Source organism: Oryctolagus cuniculus, chromosome 5 (assembly GCF_964237555.1).
Source record: "Oryctolagus cuniculus chromosome 5, mOryCun1.1, whole genome shotgun sequence".
NCBI lineage: Eukaryota > Metazoa > Chordata > Mammalia > Lagomorpha > Leporidae > Oryctolagus > Oryctolagus cuniculus.
Window position 1 is genome coordinate 46,554,865 of NC_091436.1, and position 14,265 is coordinate 46,569,129.

Sequence of the window (14,265 nt, forward strand, 5' to 3'; positions counted from 1 at the left end):
TAGAAAATATTTTAGTAACTAGAATAGAATTGTGCTGTTTTGTTAAACCATTTCTCCCTAGAAAAAGTGTTAATGACATTTTTTCATTGTGTTTTTTTCTTTCTACTCTGTCAGATCAGTATGCATTCTGTCGATATATGATTGACATATTTGTCCATGGGGATTTAAAACCAGGTATTGAAAGCAATTCTTGTAATTGTCTGCTTTAATAGTCTTTGTTTCTAAGATTGTTGGCTTTTTTATGTACTAAACTGTATTTTCATTTTAAAAAAATTGCATAATGCATGTGTAAATCTAGAATAAAACCAATAAAAAAGCTGAAGTAATAACTGGCATTAGGGCCTTGAATTGTACTTTCAGTCACTGCATGCTTGTTGCAAATGAAGTCAGCTGAGAGCTAAAAACATGCTAATATGTTTATATATAAATGCTAATACATTTAATAATATCTTTGAGCAAAACAGTGAATTATTTTGCTCCTTGTGAATGTGGAGGAAAAGACCTATAACAATAAAAATATGATTCTTTTCTTAGTAATGAATGAAAATCATATTGAAATTCATGACTGTTCAAATATTTAATTTTCCTCAAACTTTTAGATTTTCTCACTTAAGTATGAACTTTGTTTAGCTCCTTCAGAGAACTACTGATGGAGACAGTCAGCCATGGAGTTAATAATCAATAGAATGGAGAACCATTTTTGCTAAAAGAATGTATAATCTTGCATACCTTTAATTGTGACCCAGAGGGTAACAGTGTATTCTTCACTGATATTTTAGTTAAGGATGAGTAACCTGATTGCCATTGCTATGACTTCTGCAGATGTAAAACCTTCATGTCAGAAAATGATTGTACGGTGGTAAGGAGGAACTGACTCACAATAGAATAATTGAAGCTGATAGTTTAAAGTAAACTTTATTTTTTAAACTACTTTAGTGAAATTTTTCTAAAATATATTTTTACAGCTCCTGTGTCTTTTAGTGAATATCACATCAAAACTACAGAAAATAAGAAATTCATAAGAACTTGTCCTTCTGGATGTTTTACTAAACATCAGTAGCTAGTTATGTTTCCTTCTGCTTTCTACATTTTTAAGGAGTTTGAAACTGAAATGCAGGGAGTAAACCCTGAAAATTCTGAAAACTCATTTGGCAAAATTGTTTACTGTTTTCATTTTAGTATATCAGCATTGCAAAATTAGATGGGAACTTCGGGAAGGTAGTGTGGTGTAGTGGAAAGAAAGATTTTTGGACACAAACACAAATGTAATTCTTAATTTCATCCTTTTCCAATACTTGACCAAATCATTGAATTCCACCTCCTCTTGAGTGTTTCTGTTTTTCAAACCAGAATCACAGTAACAACCTTGCATTGTTGACAAAGTATCTAGATGATGTGCAACAGAGGTATTATAAGGTTACTCTATTTCTGACATTTCGCCACAGTCGGACAGAGGAATGCCCCATGAAGGTGACTTCTCAATAGCAGTAAACCCTGGTCTCTATATACCATAAAACACATTTTATTTTAAAAAACTGTGTAGTTTTAATTTGAAAAAGCAGAGAGACCAAGAGGGTGAAGAGGAGGGAGAGGGAGAAGGACACAGAAAGGGAAGAGATATTTCACCTTGGTAGCTCACACCCAAGTACACTCAACAGCCAAGGCTGGGTGAGGCCTAAGTCAAGAATTGGGACCTCCAGCCAGTTCTCCTGAATAGGTGGTAGGGGGTCCAAGAACTTGAGCCGGTGCTTCCCAGGAATGCATTACCAGAGTGCTGGATTGGAAGTGGAGGTAGGACCTCCACTTGATTGGAAGTGGAGGTGGGGTAAATAAGTCCACTAACTTTGCAACACGCAGCCCTATGAAATCAATTTAAAGCAAAAGGTTTGCTGCTCATTTTGTTCAACTGTGGTGATTTAAGAAAGTTATCCTCTATAGATACTTTTGCCTATACATGTTCAACTATTTAATTACATATGAGATCAATCTACATTTTTGCTGAGAAATTTTAAAAATGAATAATATGTATATTTCCTTTAAATTTCATTAGTTTTAAAGTTGAATTATCTGAGAAAAATAATATATTCTTTGTGCCACTAAATTTCTTCACAGTAATTACTAATAAAGTCACAGGACACAGAGAACCAGGAATTGTAAAAGTCAATGAAGCTTGCTAGCAGTTTAACTGTCACAATACTAATCATTTATTTCTGAAAATCTAAACCAGATTAATGTCAGAAGTAGTAAGAAAACCATCCCTCCATGAGTTCAAGAGCCCTTTGTTTACGACTACAAGGAGAGATTCTTTCATCGTTAGTGTAGATCTACAAAATTATGTAGTATATCCTTTCCCCTGAAAATAGCCCCCTCAATCTATAGAATTAGATTTTATAGTACCATTTATAGACTCACTCCTTGCTTTCTTATTTCACCGATCGACATTCATTATTTTGAAGGTTTAAGAAATGAAAGAATATTTAGATCAGTATTTCTTGCCCAGGAACTAGGAAGCAGGAAAGGGGAGAAAGGAAGGCTGCATGGTGTGCCTTTTGTTTTATCTAACATACGATATTTCACAATGTACCAAAGAAGCATTCAAGAATATTATCTTTGCCAGTGAGGCCAGAGATATAATAGGATAATAAAACATTAAATGTGATGTACATTTTTATAAATAAGGAATGAGAAAAAATACTTAATCTGAGTGTTTTAATTTAGAGAAAATGCAAGTGATAAGATGTTGACTCTGACTGGCAATTAGAAAACAAAACCGTTCCTGCCAAGCTTATTGCTCTGCATGTATCCACTATTTATAAAACATTTGTGCTTCCATCTGTTTCTGTTGGGGATTAGTGAAACACCTGTTATTGTTTAGCTAAAGTTCATTATTAATTATTGGTAATGAGTTTTTAAAACTACAATTTAGTGTTTCCCTTTGGGATTCAGCATTTCCTTTGTAAAATATCATTGCATGCTCAAAAGCAGCCCAAACTGGAGATCAATTAGAAAAGCCCTGTTGAAATATGCAGACACCCCACCCTAATATTAAATCTCAAGTTTTGTTTTTTATTCCATCAAATAAAATACTTTTAAGATATCTTTAAAGTTTTTTAAGCTAATATTTTGTCAATATATCTAAGGATAATTAAATTGCTCTTTCTGAAATTCTATAATGAATTGTGAATATACATTACCTTATGGTCAGTAATTATCTCCACCTCACAGGGATCATCTTAATAAGCCAGTGCAATTTATAAGAATCAGTTATTTTTGCTATATCCAATTAAAATTATGCTGTACTGCTTCCCTCTATGTTAAATTGAAATAGTAGGAAATTATTTGTAAACTTAAAAAGTACATATGTGCTATGAGAACTATGGTGAGTAGAATAAACATATATCTGTATTTTATAATTTTATAATTTTATGGATTTTAGGGACAGTAAATATTCCCCCTCTCCTGAAATACTTTCTTTGCTGTTGTTTAATGGCCTGACAAGATCTCTTGATTGTGTGGATGATCAACATTATTGAATGTTGTCTTGGTGGCCCATAAACTGCTTTATGGTGAGGGGAGAGAGAGAGAGAGAGGGAGAGAGAGAGGGAGATAGAGATAGAGATAGAGACAGAGATAGAGATGGAGATGGAGATTGAGGTAAAGTGAGAGATGAAGATGGAGATAGTGTGAATGATGGGGATAGAAATGATAGAGATAGGGATGAGAGAGGGAGAGAGAGAGATACTCTCCTGTAGTGGTTGTCTTGAATCTGATAACTCACTTTCCCCCTACAACATAAAATTATCTACTATTCATTTTCTCATGAGAGAATAACTTAGTCTGATCAAAACAGGTATATTCAACACAGAGAATGAGTTTTTAATTTATGATGTTTTTCATTTCTTTAGAAATTGATAATAAAGATGGCCAATGTAAATTCCTTTAGATTTGCTTATCTTTATCAAACTTCCAGTAATTCCAATTTCTTTTTTGATATTTTGCGCCTAAGCATATATTTTTCCTAAGCAGCAGCTATGCCAATAGCTTCATTTATTTGGTGGACACTCTAAAAGAAACCAGGGACTTGCTTGGCATTTTCATATTCTTCTTGATCACTTGCTTCCTGGGCTTAATGAATTGCATGGATTTCTGTGCAATCAACCAAGCTGAAGAAATCACCTGGTTCACAGGCCTCTTTACAATTACTACAGATAAAGAAACCAATTTAAATGTCCAGGACAAAGACCAGGGCTAGTGTGCTTTTCTTGGTGATTTTAGTACTTTTTCCAGCTTTCTTCTATGTGGCTATTATGATTAAAGTTTTATACAAGTTAAAGTTTATCCTTTACAAGTGATCTCACCATTAAAATTCCAGCAACTGTCTAACTTTTATTTAACCCCAGAGTTTATGTCAAGGTAATTTATTCCATTTTCTGTGTCAGTTAAAATTCTCTTGAAATTGAGGGTACTCACCTATCAAAATCTTCTCTGACTATAATAAGGCAATTTTTTTGGCAAACTGTATTTCAATTCTATGGGTCTTAAGTCCATAGCTAGAAAAAACCTCAAGGAATAAGTTGGTACTCTCATTTTAATAAGCTCCTGTTTTCAAACTTTAGCAGTGCTTAACTACGTTTTTGGTTTAATCCCGCTGAGAAGAGGTCAAACATAATTGCACCAAAGCCATTGTTATTTAAAAATTGAATCTAACACACTTTGGAGCTCACTTGGCTGTATTAGAGAAGACTAGGTAAAATTCAGCCTTGTTTTACACTTTTCAAAAAATTTTACTTCATGAAAGGCATAGTTAGGAAAGAATATCTTCACTTAGATTCCAAATATGTGATTATTTTACACAACAAAATCTTTGAGAGTTTTGATGTTTCCTAAGCAATTGTTGAGTTCTTTCAGCAAGTTCTTAGTCCAGAAAAGAGATAATACATAACATTAATAATTGTGTACCTACAGGTAACTTGATATGTAAGCAATACAAATTTAGAAAATGTACATGTTAATTTTAGTTTACTAAGAATAAATAGTTATTTCTGCTGCTACTCTTCCTTCAGTTTCTTCTAGCACTTACTTGGTAGATGCGTAATATTTGACTTTTAAAATCCTTTGGTGTCTTATAAATTTATTGAAAGGAAAAAGTCATCTTTTTAATTTTATAATGGAAAATAGCTTTTTAAAAATATTTATAAACATTAAGTGTAATTCATTTTTTGTTATTTACACATGGCCTATTTATTTATGAATACTGCCTTTACCTTTCTTCAGCAATTGTGCACTTAAAAACCATAAATTTTGGCACATTGTGTAATAAAAAAGTACCATAACCTGCTCATTTAGAAAAATGGGAAGACCCAGGTTCTTGTTATAAACATAGCCTGATAAATTCTTTCCTGTTAAATGGTAACTAAATAAGAAAGTAATTTCTTTTTTGTCCCTTGAAAGGTGTTGTTTCCTTGATTGATTCTTAAATTTGAGAAAATTCATTGTCTTCTGAAGATACATAGTCTAACATTTCAAATGTTTAAAACAATTTCATTTCACCCTAATTATCAGATTCTACTATACTTCTGTTTCCTTTTGCCTTCATCTTCGAATTTATCTAGTAATTGTGAAATATCTTCCTCTGTCACTTTCCTTCTCTTTGCAATTATTAATGGGAAATAAAGTTTCTGAATTCTAAACAGTGTTCAATGAAACTACACTTGGTGTTCTATTACACCATAGGGTGGCTATAATAAACAATAATTTATCATATATACTCATATATGTTTGTAAAAGCTAGAAAAGAGGATTTTGAATGTTATCACCATAAAGATATGATGGATGTTTATGTATCTACCTATCTATCTGTAGATATATCTATCTATCTATACATATACACATTCATATTGATTTGAAGATTACATAATGTATATATCTGTTAGGACTTTCCATGGTTCCCCATAAATATGTCCAATTTTATGCATTTTTTAATACACTGTTAAAATGGTGCTTTCAAGCTTATCTTATACTCTCTTGAATGATTATGCAATATTTTTTTCAAAACAATATGATACCTGAGTAAGGATGCACTAGTGATGATACCCAATTTTATTATGTTTTTAAATGATTTTATCCTCAAGCATTATTGAGGAAAAGTGATGAGTAATAAGGAAAATTTCTTAAGTTGATAAAATGGAAAATACTCATCAGAAAGAAAAATAAGTTCATGAAGGCATCATAATTTACTTTGGACTTTTAAAATTTTCCCGTGATACCAAATGGTATTTTTCTTCACACTTTGAAATACCTATCAGGAAAAAAAAAAGTTAGGAAACAGCAGTCCTTGCAGATAAAATAGCTGAGAAAAAGAGAGAAGAGAGATGGAGAAAGAAAGAAGGAAGGAAGGAAGGAAGGAAGGAAGGAAGGAAGGAAGGAAGGAAAGAAGGAAGGAAGAAAGGAGAGAGGGAGGGAGGGAAGGAAGGCAGGAAGGAAGGAAAAAAGAAGGAAAAGAAAAGGAGGAAAGAAAACACTTCAAAATCTTGGCTCTAATTAACATTGAGAGCATACTGAAAACCAGTAGAAAAAATACAACGTTGGGGGTCACACAAATCATCTTTTAAGTCTTTTACAAGATAGATTTTTTTGGATCTCAATTTCTTTATAAAATTTTCTTCTTACGGTTGTTAAAATGAGTAAGTGAAACAATATATGGACATTTTCTCCCTTCTCTCTTTTGCTTTCTCATTTAGGATACTTATTTTTTTTTTTTTTGCAAAGTGATAGTATTTCTAGTGTGGAAGATCATAGAACATCTTATGAAATACATGAAAATTGAAATAGTACTTAAGATATTGGCAGGATAAGTCTATATAAAACTGACAGTGCAGACAAGACTGAAGTGACAATACTAAGGTACAGCAAGACGAAATCTTGATGTGTTCTTTTGTGAATAATATTTGTTGAGTATTTTCTTTCTGCTAGGCTCTTGAAATAATATCTTACATAACCCCAAAAACCTTGAGAGGATTGCATTATCTTCCCTATTTTATAGCTGAAAGAATGGAGGTACAAAGTATATCATTTACTCAGGACTTGTGGCAGACTAAAACCTAAGTTCAAATGCAGGTCTTTTTTTTTTTTTTTCCTAAATTTCCCATAATTAACACAAAATTTTCTGGCCATGCAGATGCAAGGGACTACAAGGAGTTTGCTTTGGTTGGTGTTCAGTGAGTATAGAAAAGAAACAAGATTGTAAAATTTGCACAGGCTGGTTTAGAGTGAATGGAATGAGGAAGAAAAATTGGCGAAGATCCGAGGAAGGGAAGGAAAGCCTGACCTTTCAAGAAGAGGAGAGAGAATTGGGATTATTTTAAAGAAAGTGATAGAATCATGGGATATATCGAAACCATAGGAGAGGAAAGTAAAAAAAAGCATGCAGAGGTTGTTGATCTGAAGAACCAAGTGAATGTAGATACAAAAGGTGATCTAAATTGCGATATTAAAAATAGATGCAAAATGATTTCTGAAAGATTTCACTCTTACGTACATTTATTTGTCTAAACTTCTCTTAACATCTAGGGTTATTTTGGAACAGTTTTTCCTCCCCCTGTTTTATAGGATTATTTATGGTAAGCTCATAAGGAATCTTCTCTCAATTTGGAGACTTAATAAATTCCTGTGTGTGGGACCAGCACTGTGGCTGGCTTGGCTAATCCTCCACCTGTGGCGCCGGCACCCGGGGGTTCTTGACCTGGTTGGGGCGCCGCGTACTAGTCCCGGTTGCTCCCCTTCCAGTCCAACTCTCTGCTGTGGCCCAGGAAGGTAGGGGAGGATGGCCCAAGTGCTTGTGTCCCTGTACCCACATGGGAGACCGGGAAGAAGTACCCAGCTCCTGGCTTCGGATCGGCTCAGCATGCCGGCCGTAGCGGCCATTAGGGGAGTGAACCAACGCAAGGAAGACCTTTCTCTCTGTCTCTCTCTCACTGTCTATAACTCTCTCTCTGTCTCTCTCTCACACTGTCTAACTCTGCCTGGCAAAAAAAAAAAAAAAATAAATAAATAAATAAAAATAAAATAAAATAAAGAAAGAAAATAAAGAAAAGAAATTCCTGTATGCAAAAATCGAAGTTTAATTTTGTATACTCTTAAATAAGTCCATCATATTACAGAAGTCACCATCTAGCAGATAATTAAGATTCAATGATATTAAGCTATACTTTCATTATATTATACCTATTCCTTCACCTCCCTTCACTATCACATAATAATGGTTTCATAAAGTCTGTCCTTCCTTGCTTGAAACTATATTTAGACACACTCGCTTTAATAATACTCCACAGGTTGTATTGGGTAAGAGTGCTCTTTGATCATGCTCCATGAGATGCTTCTTCTTGTCAGCACTCTACTTAAAATCCTTCAAAGATTCTCATCTATGCAAAATACAAGCTCTATATGATTGATCAAGTGTTCTATAATCTGCCATCAAAAACACGTGACTCCTCATTTCTTGATGTTTTCTGATCCATCTTACCTTCTTGCCAGCTTGATATCTTTTTTTTATAAACACAGCAGTTCCACATGCACTACCAAGGGTTCTATTCATTTTCTCTTTCACTCATAAACAAGCATAGCCAGCTCTGCATATTCCTTAGCATTTGGTGAATATTATTAATGGTCCAAGCTCTAGCTCCACATCATCCTCCCCTATGGCAGGGATTCCAAATGCCTCCCTTCTGAAACTTGTAACACACAGAGGCTATGCTATGTAAATCTGATTTCTAAATTTAAGTTTTTTTTTATAGTATTCATTAGTTCTTTTTTACTTTCCAAACAACTTGTTAAAGTTAGGGATTGCCTCTTAGTATTCTACAACCTGCACTACTCTGAGCCTGGGATTACTAGGCACACAAAAGACATTAAAAATTTGTTCTCTGACTTATTTTAGCCACTCTCCCAGCCTCTGCATTTCCACTTCTGATCTCTCCCTTAGATACCACTCCCAAATATCTGTTTACCTTAGAGTTTTGTGTGAAAATTAAAGGAGATAAGGTATGTGAAGGTAACTGTAATGTTCCTTGGTATTTAGCAGCTGCTAAAGAAATAATGTTTTGATTGGGATCTTCACATAGTCTCCCTTCACTATTGGATATTACCTGTGATTTTAAGAATAATTGGGAAAGGGCCAACATTGTGGCATAGCAGGTAAAGTCACTGCCTCCAATGCCAGCATCCCATGTACATTACTGGTTTCTGTCCCACCTGCTCTACATTCAATCCAGCTTCCTGCTAATGGCCTGGGAAAAATAGTGGCCTAAGTGTTTGGTCCTTGCCATCTGTGTGGGAAACCTGGATGTAGCTCCTGGCTCCTGGCTTCAGCTTGACCCAGCCCTGGCCATTGCACATAACTGGGGAAGTGAACCAGTGGATGCAAAATCTCTGTCTCTCCTTCTCTATATATAGCTATGAATTCAAATAAATAAATCAGTATCCTAAGGAAGGAGGACAGAAAGATAATTTGACCAAAGTTTACCAGATTGGATGGGACTTGAGAAGCAGGACACCGAATACATCAACTATCTTTTTTTCACTAGTAGAAGATTTTTAACTCTTTTAGAGACATCTCAGAATTGAAAACATGCGTTTTTCTTCATAATTTATTCTAAACTAAAGCCCAGAGCCTTTGAATCCCTGATTACTTGGTAATGAAATAACTAGTAGTACAACATTCACAGAATGAACTGCAGACCAATTTCAGAGCAAATAAAAGGGAAAACAGTTGGAGCCAGATAATAAATCCAAGGACCAAGAATAAGTTAGGGATGGGAGTTTAGCCTAGTGGTTAAGACATCCATGTCCCACATCAGAGTACCTAGGTTTGAATCCTAGCTCCAGCTCCTGGCTCCAGCTTCCTACCAGTGTGGACAATGGGAGATAGTTGTGATGGGTCCAGTAATGGGATGGGACTCCATCACCCACATGAAGGACTAGAATAGCATTCTTGGCTCCGTAATTCAGTTCTGTCCAAGCTCTGCTCATTGTAAGCATTTGAGGAGCGAGAGAAGTGAATAGGAGCTTTCTCTCTCTCTCCTATCTCTATTTTTCTCTCCCTCTGATTCTCTGCCTCTAAAAAATTAATTTTTGAAAAAGATTGAGAAAAAAAACTATAAAGAAGAATTACTAGTGCCATAAAATAACATATTTATAAGAAAAGTTCAAATGAGCTCAGGAAAGTTACTTAACTCTCATGAAGCTCTTTCCTTACCTCTAAAAGAGATACTAAACATTATAGGATAAATCTATGGTTTAAATCATGCATGTAAATATAGTCTGTAAACAGACTAGGCTATAATCATATTACACATAACAAAAATTATTGAAGTGTTTAGTAGGGATGTTTGTTTCCACATGATTTCTTATATATCTTTCTGATTTAATTATCATCTATCATTTATCATTTTCTCCTAGCAAATGTGTTTTTACTGCCTTGTATACACACTTCCAAGAAACATTTTTAAATCCCCATGCCTCATACATTGCTAGAAACATGATATGCTTGTTGAATTGAATTCATGATATATAGTATTTATCTGAACAAAAAATATATTGGTGATCATCCTGGAGCAGTCTTCTTTACTCATTTATATAAAAAAATCCTGTTATTTTAAAAGATGACCAGTTCTAAGCATTGCAGTAGGACTGTGTAAAGATTTCTTAAAGGAGTTATTGGTATTATCTCTAGAGAGAGAAATTCAGAATTAACAAAGAGTGGTTTGATGCATGCATCAATAAACTGTAGGCAGCATACAGAATTAGGCTAAAGTGAGAGGAAAAAATGGTGCAGAGCCAATGCTTAATTATGGCAGTGCATCCACCCTGTACTTGGCATACCCTCGTGAAAATTGTCTTCCGATTATTTTAAGTCTGAGGAAGCTGTTCAAGATAAATATATCAAATTGTCTTATTTGTTCAAATCAATCCATTAAAGATTCCAGTCACTATAAATAACTGGAGTTTACACAGAAATAGACCCAAATCCTCTGAATGGATATACTTCCACTGATGCTGCCACCATTCTCAGCTTCTTAGAGATAAAATGCTTTAGGTTTTGGGTGAAGGCTGGTTAAGAAGACCTCTGCACTTAGAACAGCGTTTAAATAACTGTACTTTCTCTGGGTCCAGAAAAGAACACAACATTAAACTGTATGCTTACATTTCTCTTACATCCTCAGAATTTTGTCAGCTGCTTTTCTGCAAAGGTGTCAGTTTCTATAGGATTATTTTTGCCAGGAGGGAACTTTCACTACATAGGCCTTTGGCTCTAGCCCTGTCATTATTAATGGCATGGACCTGCTGTCAGACAAGAATCATTTTTCCTTCACAGCTAACCTACTGGGACTATTCAAACCATGTTCTAAAATAGTCTGAAGAGGAATAAATAATACAGAGTAATTTGAATTGCTGCCTGAGAAGCAAGGAAAATTAAGGCTTAATCAAAGAATTATTGAACTAATTAGGTGTTATTTATTAATGTGTCATGTCTTGTAATAATCTTATCTTCCAGTTTATATGCAAGAGTGAGGATTAAAAAAGAACTCTAGTAATTTATGTGAATATATTCCCCCAGTGCTGGTGTAAGATTCATTTGTGTGACTTTAGATGTAGCAGGTTATAAAAAACAGAGAATCTAAGGCTCTTTCTAATCATTCAAATAAGTGCACAGTACTTATACTCTTTCTTGAGCAGGGCATATTTTAAATATGGAAATATTATGTAGGTCCCATAACTATTTAGATATAAAAAATTGACTATTTTGTTTTCAGAGAGAGATCTATTTGTTAAACAAATATTTCCCTGTTATTAATCAGGGTTCTCTAGAAAGACAGAATCAATAGCATATGGATATTTAAAGGGGGATTTATAGGGTAACTGGCTGCTGTGATTGTGGCAACTGAGAAGTCCCAAGATATAGATCACCTGCAGGATAAAGACCCCAGGGTGCCTGTGGCATGGCTCAGTCTAAGTCCATGGGCTTTAGAACCAGGGAAGCTGAGGATGTAACTCTCAATTTGGAGACTAAAGTCTGTATATGAACCAGCAAGGTAGTATAAATTCTGGATCCCAAAAGCAAACAAGTGACATCCAGGGCAGCCATTGATGGTGTCTAAGCTCTGAAAGAGAGAGAGGGGGGAGGAAGAGAGAGAGGGAGAAAATTTACCTCTGGATTTATTGTCTCCAGGCTCCTGACTAATTGATTGTACCCACACACATGGAGGCAGGGTAATGTGGTAATGTCTTTTAGAAAAACTTTCAAAGATAAATTCAAAATAACACTTTTCTAGATGTCTATATTTCCAGATACACTATTTTCCTACACCATTTTTCCCCTGTGTAATTTTTTATTTGTGTGTACAAAGTGAGAACAATAATGACATTTGAAATAGTAAAATAAGCATTACTAAGTGTAGACTATTCCACCAGTTGGTCTGATTTAACACATTTTATAACTTATAGCCCAATATATTTTACATTTTTGATTTTCTAAAATGTTCTATTAACATATAGCAATGCTGTTATTCCTACAGAGTAGCAAAATGATTTCACATTTTTAAAAGGTGTATTTATTTGGTTGAAAGAGTTACAGAGAGAGAGAGAAAGAGGTAGAGACAAAGAGAGATCTTCCACCTTCTGATTCACTCCCCAAATGGCTGCAATGGCCAGAGCTGGGCCAGTTTGAAGCCAGGAGCTTCACATTGCTGTGGGAGCCCAAGGACTTGGGCCATCTTCTGATGCTTTCCTAGGCACATTAGTAGAGAACTGGATTGGAAGTGGAGCAACTGGGACTTGAACTAGTGCCGCCATATAAAATGTCAGCAGCTTTACCAGCTATGCTACAGTACCAGCCCCATGATTTCACATTTGAAGGCAATATATTTGCTAATTTATATCCTCATCAACTTCCAAGTTGATTTGCTCAAAGTTGTATTAATAATTTTCCCAGGAGTTCATGAAGCTCTAATATACACTCAATGTGAATAATCATCATAGGACAAGTTTCTAAGCAGAAGAAGATAGCAATCCAGATGGAGATGATTACAAATGCAACAACACACAACACAAAGCAGCTAGCAGAGAAAAATAAAAGAGAATGCTAATAAAGCACTCAACCACATGATGCACAAGTGTAAGGAGGAGAAAACCACAGTAGTTAGGACAGGTTTAATCAAGGTGAATTCTGTCATGGCTTTCCTTTAGCTTTAGCATGATTGTTAAAATTAACTGCCTACAATGAGTATAGCATTCATTCCTAGGGGATCATGTTTTCATCCAAGGTGGGGAAACACAGTGACAAAATTAGATGCATTTATTTTATTAAGAATAGTCAGAAATCAGTAGTATAGGATAAAAATATTTTCCCATATTGATGTGATCTACAGCAATGTGTTTTCTTGGAGATTAGAATCATTATAATTCAGCATATGTCTTTGGTCATTCACACTTATTTATATCTTGACTTGTAAATGCCCACTGCTATATCTTATTCAATATTTCTGCTTGATTATTGATATACTGCTTCGTGAGAGGAAAAAGTATCACCTACAAACAATTTTCTATTGTAACCATCCACAGTTTAGATAACAAGCATTTATTTACTAGACAAGACTCATTTGTAACAATTAGAATCTGATAGAAAGTAAGTGAAAATAGAAAGAACACCACTATTACAATTTTGAAACATTTGTAAGAAACAAACTAAAGATTTAGTATTCTTTCATTTGATGGTTGCATAAGATGTAAACCTTTTCCATTTTCCATACTTCATAACCATGACTCTGTTAACAATGATATTCTCCCAGAAGAATACTATTTTCTATGTATTTATAAATAGCCACCAAGGAGACATTAGATAAACAGTGTATATTGTTTTAAATGACAGAAAACTATCAATTATACACAATTTAACAAAGGAATAGAGGTTAAATGACTTCAAAATGTCTCATTCTAGTGAGAGTATATTTGTGAATTTAGTTATGTGTAAAGCCTATTAAATAACAGTGATTAACATGCTCCCATTTTATCTTTTCTCTGTAAGATATTTTAAATTAATGTTGTATGCCTGTAATTGAAGAGGTATGGAGTCTTATCATCTTTAGGAATGTATCCTGTTGAAAATTCTCTGCTAAAGGAAAGCCTTAAACTTATTTTTCCCCTCTTGTGATACACTCCAAAACCCAAAACCCAAAGTTTCCTTTTTAATTGACTCCAATATTCTGCTTT

The 14,265-nt window shown here is 34.4% G+C and overlaps 1 protein-coding gene across 1 annotated transcript in view; it reads left to right on the forward strand.

Moving 5' to 3' along the window:
* The window catches only part of TRDN (triadin), a gene marked incomplete at its 5' end in the record, with an annotated part of 426,296 nt that overhangs the window by 136,096 nt on the left and 275,935 nt on the right, over window positions 1–14,265 (forward strand). Inside the window, 1 exon segment of the mRNA NM_001082743.1 lies at window positions 115–174. Coding sequence (NP_001076212.1) covers window positions 115–174 — 60 coding nt within the window.